We start from the raw sequence: 7079 nt of genomic DNA, 5'->3' as shown, positions 1-7079 counted from the left end.
TGCTGGTTCCCCATGACGTATTTTTCTATACTTTTCTATGCAAAAATGCATCATGACTTTCCCAACGACCCAAGAGATAGTACACTTGGACGAGACTGGGAGAGGTGATCACCAGGGGAGCGCAGATAGGAAGGGAGGCAGAGAAGAGGAAAGGGCTGAGCCCTGGGGCACGTAATACCAAGAGGGGGAGCCCGACAGAGACTGAGGTGCCATGACCTCAGGAGGGGAAGGAATGTGAGTCCTCGGGGGACTGGAAAGGAAGAGATGGGCACCCCATGGCAATTGTCCAAGAAGAAAGGAAGGCCTGGGCTAGTATGATGGCGAGGGGCAGGTGGAGGGAGCAGGTGGCAGGTATTACCACCCCAGTGTTACCCCTGAAGAAAGCAAAGCCGAGAGAGTTGAAAGGTTAGCATCTTGTACAAGGTCTCAAGGTTGAAAAGAGTTGAAGCCAAGGCTCAAACGCCCCTCTGCCCTGCTGCCACGCCCCCACCAAGAGCCACTATGACTAGTGATGGGAGAACAGCAGTGCCCTTCACAGAGCTGGCAAGGCCAGGGGAGGGGCTTGTCCTGGCAGGGAGTGGAAGAGCTCGATTGAGAGGTGTTAGGTATCAGGTGGCTGAGGACAGATGGGGAAGCCATCTGAGAGGCAGCAGGAAGGAGGGCCCGAGGCTCAGGAGGTGATTTGAGCTGTTGATCTGGACTTGGGCTTCTCAGTCTAAGCTGTGAATAAAGGCGGGAGAGAGCCAAGGACCAAAGGCAGAAGTTGGGGGGCTTGAGCTTATAACCACAGGGTGGCACAAGGAGGGAGGGACAGCCAGGAGCAGAGAGCCAGGGCAAGGGGGTGGGGAAGCCCCCACTGCTGCACGGAGACAGCAGGAGGTCTGACCTGAAGTCTGAAAGGGACCTGGTCAGTCTGCAGCTGGAGCGGTTTCTGGTTCTGCAGGGTGGGTTGAGCATGGCTCTGATCCCTGTCTCTCCTCTTCCATGGACATCTCAGTAAGGAATGCAGGATGTAAACCTGCAAGAACAGAGAGGGGAGGAGAGGAGACCACAGCAGACAAGCCATCAGCACCTCCTTGGAAGGCGGAAAGCAGGTGTCGAAACGCTGACAGGTCACAGATCACAGATGGTAGAGCGGAGATGGCTGCAACTGGAGGCCGCTCGCTGGCATTCTGGGAAAGTTCAGCACTGAGGGCTACAGAAGCAGGGGAGGGCAGGGCTGCAGCAGAGGCTGGCCGGAAAATGTGCAAGGACACATTCCTAGGTTATCCCCAACCTGGGACACCCGGGTTATCCCCAACTCCTGGCCTAGCCAGGCAAATCCTAGCCCCTAGCCCTCTCCCCCAACGGCCAGCGGGTTATTCTGTGGAGCTAACAGTCTGTGTTCTGAAGGAAAGGTCTCCAGCTCCTCATCCTCAAATCGGTCCCAGAGAAAAGACCTCCAGAGTCTACCACGTGGGGGCCCGGAGCTGCCTTCCCTAAATGGCCAGGTTCCTGGCTGACCACTAGACAGGGAAGCCCAATGGGCATGAGCCCCACCCCCAACACATGGGGCATCTGTCAGCTCGTGAGTGTCTCACTCTAAGACTTATTTATTTATTTATTTGCCAGAGGGTGGGTGCACTCGCCAGAGAGACACAGAGAGAACAAGAGAGGGAGAAAGCACCCAACAATGGGGCGTAGTCACTGCGCACTCCTTTTTCTCCATCTCTCCACCCTTGGGATTTTAGGCATGCTCTCACACATGCTCATCCAGCATGGTTTTTTTATTTTTTTGTGTGTGTGTGGGGGGGAGTATAGGGTGTGTACACTCGCTGCAGAGAGACTCTGAGAGGGAAAGTGAAAAATCACCCCCTTCCCAGTGGGGATGGCCATGCCACAATCTCTTCTCCTCTGCTCTCCTGGAATTACGGGCACACACCCACATGCACCTGGTATGATTTTTTTTTGGGGGGGGAGGTTTTTGTTATAGGGCACATGTGCTCTCCAGAAAGAGAGAGAGAGAGAGACAGAGAGACAGAAAGCAAGAAATCACTCCTCAGGGGGGATGGCCACGCCGCAATCCCTTCTCCTCCATTCTCCTCTCGGGATCTTGAGCACGCACACACACATGCCCGGTATGAGTTTAAACCACTGGGTCGGGGACTCGAACCACGGTCGACTACATGGGAATTCAGTGACAGAGCCATTATGCTAACTGCTGGTCCCACAACTGTCATGATTTTTAAGCCACCAGGTCCTGAACTTGAACTGTGATCAGCCATGTGGGGTCCAGCATCTTAACTACTATGCCACTTACTGGCCCAACCCAGCATGGTTTTCAAGCTGCTGGACTGGGATTCAAACCATGCCATTGGGTATGTGGGACCCACTTCCCATAACCATTAGGCTACAGGGCTGCCCTGAGTGTCTCACTCTAAAATATTAAGACAGACAATGTGGTGTCTGGAGACATCATACACTTGAGGAAAAACCCTCAACTTGAAAAATAGAAACTAAAGCAAACCACAAGAGAAACAGGAAATCAGAAACACGAAAGAGGAAAATTGGAGGATGTGTGTGAGTGTGTGTGTGTGTGTGTGTGTGTGTGTGTATAACTCTGATAGAAATAAAAATGACAAGCATTTAAGTTGGCAATTAGAGGGTAGGTGTTGATATCCTCAGGCAATGGTTGTCTCTAGGTGGATGGGATTGTGGGTGGTTGTTCTTGTTACTTGTTTACGTTTTCTGAGCTTTCTATAAAGAACATCTAATGCGTTGCAAGAAGGAAAAAATAAAAAGATCAGTACTTTGGTGGCCTTGGAGGAAATACTCTCAGTAAAACATGTGTTTGTTAATAAATGCATTCCCCCATCTCCTTCCAGAAAAGTTCTTAGGTGCAGTAGTTACAGCAGGAGACGATCTTGCTGGGTGCCCGTGAAGTGATCAACCGTCCTGTTTTGCTCAAGACTGAGCAGTTTTCCAGGATGCCAGGCTTTTAGTGCTAAAACCAGGGCAATCCTCCCAAACCAAGATGGCTGGTCACCCTTCACTTTGTAATTTGCAAAGGTCTCTCTCCACATTCCTCTATCCTGAGAGTGTCACACCCACCCAGTGAGGTAGGTAGGGTGGTAGGTGGCCAGGCCCATTTTCAAGGAGAGGCAACTAAGGTGCCGGAGCTCCTTAGCCCTTACCTGGGAGATGGCTAAAGACGAAGGGGGCTCTTAAACTGTGTGCATATATTACTTTGATCAAATAAAGAACAAAATTTTCTTTGAGAGGTTTTTGCTATAGGGTGGGTGCGCTTGCCAAAAAGACAGAGAGAGACAGAAAGCAAATCACCCCCTGGGGGGATGGCCATGCTTTAATCCATTCTTCTCTCGGGATCTTGGGCACGCATGCACACGCATGCTCGGTGTGAGTTTAAACAACTGAATCCGGGACTCAAACCGTGGTTGACTACATGGGAGTCCAGCAACATAGCCATTACACCAACTGCTGGTCCCCAAAAATCCCCAAAATTTTAAAAAGGGAGACTCTAAAATGACAGAAAGCAGAACAACCCAGGACATTCTTCTTCTTCTTTTTAAAATAATTATTTAACTTTATTTATTTATTTTAATTTACCCGAGAAGGACAGAGAGAAAGAGAGAGAGAGAGAGAAAGCAAGAAAGCAAGCCACCAGGTCTGGGACTTGAACCATGGTCGGCCATATGGGAGTGCAGTACCCCTAACCACCACACCACCTGCTGGCCCCTCCAGGATGTTCTTCTGCAAAGAGAAATTGTAGAATGGTGGAAATAGTCTGTATTTTGATTGCAGCAGTGGGTCCGCAGGTGTACACAACTGTGAAAACGCAGCGCATTGTACAAGTTCGATGGATGCAGTTTATTGTACTGTAATTATGCCTCATTTAGAAAGAGAAAATATGAGAGGATGGGGGCCACCATGACCTGGAAAGCACATACCTGGGGCATCACCTGCTACATCCTGGGCTCTCTCGTTCCTCTCTGTCTTCTATCTACCCAGCCCAGGTGGAGTGTCTCTCTAACCCAGTCATCCCCTTCAAGGGAGAGCCCAGGTCTCGAGGTGGCTGCCACGGCACTGACTCATTTTCTCTGTCTCCAGGACTCCAATCTCTCCGTGCACACAGACAACCCGGACCTCACACCTTGTTTCCAGAACTCCCTGCTGGCCTGGGTCCCCTGCATCTACCTGTGGGTCGCCCTGCCCTGCTACCTGCTCTACCTGCGGCGCCACCATCATGGCTACATCGTCCTCTCACGCCTTTCCAAGCTTAAGACGGTCAGGGGCTCAGGACTCTCCTGTGGGTGGGCTGGAACCTTGGCGGGGGAGGGATTCTGCATTTTTTTTCCTTCATTTTTTTATACATTCAATTACCTTTTTTAGCCTACAAAGTGAATATTTCAGTATGTGAACATTTCTCCCTAGTCCTGTTGATTAAACTATAAAATATCTTCACCAGATAATACCACATTCCTCTGTCCCTTCAATGCTTTGCCTCCGTATTTTTCTTCTAAATGTCCTTCCTCAGGCCCTACTCTTCCACACACATTATATCTAGTATCTACATCCATTTATTGTGTTTGTATATCCTTTGGTCAATCAGTTTCAGTCATAGAGTGCAGACACTCAGTATATATTAAGTGGGGACATACAATGTCTCTCTTTCATAGCCTGGCTTGCTTCACTCAGCAGTAAATCTTCCATATTCTTCTACTTTCTGTCAGAAGCCAGAATTTTGTTGTTCTTTATGGCTGAATAGTATTCCATAGAGTATATGTGCCACAGTTTTTCAATCCATTAATCTGTTTGGGAGCGGGATTCTGCTTTTTATGAGCCCCTCCCCAACCCAGCTCTGCAGCTGGACTGGGTCCTCAGCCTGACCTGCCTGTGGCTCAGGGGCCACAGCAGCCTGCCGCCGTATCTGCAGCTAGCAGAGACAGTTCCCCTGCTTGGGGAACTCAAGCAGTTTCAGCCACACTCTGCACCCCCAGGAAGCTTTTGGCCAGCACCTCTCCCAGACCTCAGGGTCAGGTCCAGGCAGGTCTGGTGGCTTCTAGTGATTTCAGGAACAAAGGCCCCTCCCCAGCAAGGACTGTCCCTGCCTCTGGAGATGGGGCTCCAACCAGTGTCTTGGTTATAGGTCCTGGGTGTCTTGCTGTGGTGTGTCTCCTGGGCGGACCTCTTCTATTCCTTCCATGGCCTGATCCACGGTTGGGCCCCTGCCCCAGTCTTCTTTGTCACCCCCCTGGTGGTCGGGGTCACCATGGTCAGTGTGGGGTTTAGAAGCTGGGTGGGGGAGGTCTCCAGTGGGCTGTCAATTGTGATGGGGCCCCATGGGCTCTAAGGAGAAGGCTAAACATCTTGGGAGTGGGAAGAAGAGGGGAGTGACCCCAGAAATACTGGCCACATGGGGTGGGAGGAAGGCAGGCAGGTCCAGATATGTGTGCTCTGACCGGGCCTCCCTGCCCACCTTGCACAGCTGCAGGCCACCCTGCTGATCCAGCATGAGCGTCTGCGAGGGGTGCAGTCCTCGGGGGTCCTCATCACCTTCTGGTTCCTGTGTGTGGCCTGTGCTGTCATCCCCTTCCGCTCTAAGATCCTCACGGCCATGGCAGAGGTAAGGTGGGAGTCGGGCACCTGCCAGGTCCAGCCCTGTCTAGGAGCGTGACCTCAGGGCTCAAGGTCACTGCCTGATCACAGGCCCCTCCCCGTCCCAGGACTTCCTCTGTTCAGTATGTTTTCTTTTAAAGTTATTTATATTTATTTCTTTCATAAGAGATAGAGAAAGAGACAGGGCTAGGAACCCCCAACAAGGTCTTGTCATGCCGTGATACCCCCTTGGCCTCCTAGCCAGCCAGCATCAGGGTGCTCGCAGGTGTACCAGCTTCTTAAGGTCAAAGGAGCCAAGGCCCAGGCCTCCCCGTGTGGCCCCAGCATCACGCAGTGGCGTGAGACCGCCTGCTGCCGCAGCTGGGCCTGTCAGCCGTTCCCCACTTGCTGCCCCTTTGTGTGCAAGCAGGGAGGGCCTGGGAGACGGGGTAAGACGCACAATGGGGCAATGACGCTGCCAGTGCCGTGTGCTCTTGGAGAGCAGGGGGGGCTGTTCCATGTCCTCCATGGTCACCATGCAGCGCTATGCCTGATGTGGGTGTCAGTTGGCGTCTGAGGTACCAGACACAATACCAGACATGTCGGCAGACATGCAGGAAGAGAGCTGACTTACCCAGAAGCCCATGGGCTTGCCCTCGCCCTCCTGCCCACCTTCCACAGCTCCTGGCCTTCCTTTTGATCTTTGGTGCTGGCAGTGTCGGGGGATGAAATGGAACCCGTGGGGGGTCAGTCTGGTGCCTCCCTGTCCCTCCCTTTCAGGGACGCTGTCACAGAGAGTGGCTAGAACCACAGGCCCTGACAGTGCACTCACACCCTGTGTGATGTGGGCAAGTGGCTTAACCTTTTGGAGCCTCATTCCCTCAACCACAGGAAGGGCACAAGACCATGCGTCCCTGCAGGTGGTCGGGCCAGGCAGCGGGGGGGATGTAGGTGCCCACTGGCACACGCCTGGCCCAGGGCAGGCCCTCACTGGACAGCAACCCCTTAGGATACTCCCCTGTCTCTCAGAGTCCTCTGGGTAGGGAATCCCCCAGGGGAACTGACACCCTGAGGATGCCCCAGGGCAGAAGTTGCAGGCCCAGGCGTTCCCAGAGCCTCTGACACCCCTTTCCCTCCACCCTCCCACCCAGGGCAAGATCTCAGACCCTTTCCGCTTCACCACCTTCTACATCTACTTTGCCCTGGTTCTCTCTGCCCTCATCCTGTCCTGCTTCAGTGAGAAGCCACCACTTTTCTCACCGAAGAATGTTGACCCGGTGAGTTTGCCACGGAGGGTGCGGCGGTTTCACGGGTCATCACCTAGCCCTTACCAGCAGCAACCCCCATGCTACCCAGCTCCCTTCGAAGACTCTCATCTCCAGAGTCTGTAAGAAGAGGCATGGAGCAGGAAGGAATAGGGGGCCCCTCCCGCCTCTGCCCTGCTTGGAGCGGACGGAGGGTAACCTGACTTCCCCCACCCCTCT

The 7079-nt window shown here is 52.9% G+C and overlaps 1 protein-coding gene across 1 annotated transcript in view; it reads left to right on the top strand.

Annotated features, from left to right (window-relative positions):
* Window positions 1-7079, top strand: part of ABCC3 (ATP binding cassette subfamily C member 3) — a 66333-nt gene that overhangs the window by 15937 nt on the left and 43317 nt on the right. Inside the window, 4 exon segments of the mRNA XM_006153617.3 lie at window positions 4108-4284; window positions 5147-5272; window positions 5486-5623; window positions 6747-6872. Of these exon segments, the coding sequence (XP_006153679.1) occupies window positions 4108-4284; window positions 5147-5272; window positions 5486-5623; window positions 6747-6872 (567 nt within the window).

Source organism: Tupaia chinensis, unplaced genomic scaffold (genome assembly GCF_000334495.1).
Source record: "Tupaia chinensis unplaced genomic scaffold, TupChi_1.0 Scaffold000383_1, whole genome shotgun sequence".
NCBI lineage: Eukaryota > Metazoa > Chordata > Mammalia > Scandentia > Tupaiidae > Tupaia > Tupaia belangeri.
This window is presented reverse-complemented; position numbering and strand designations above follow the sequence as displayed.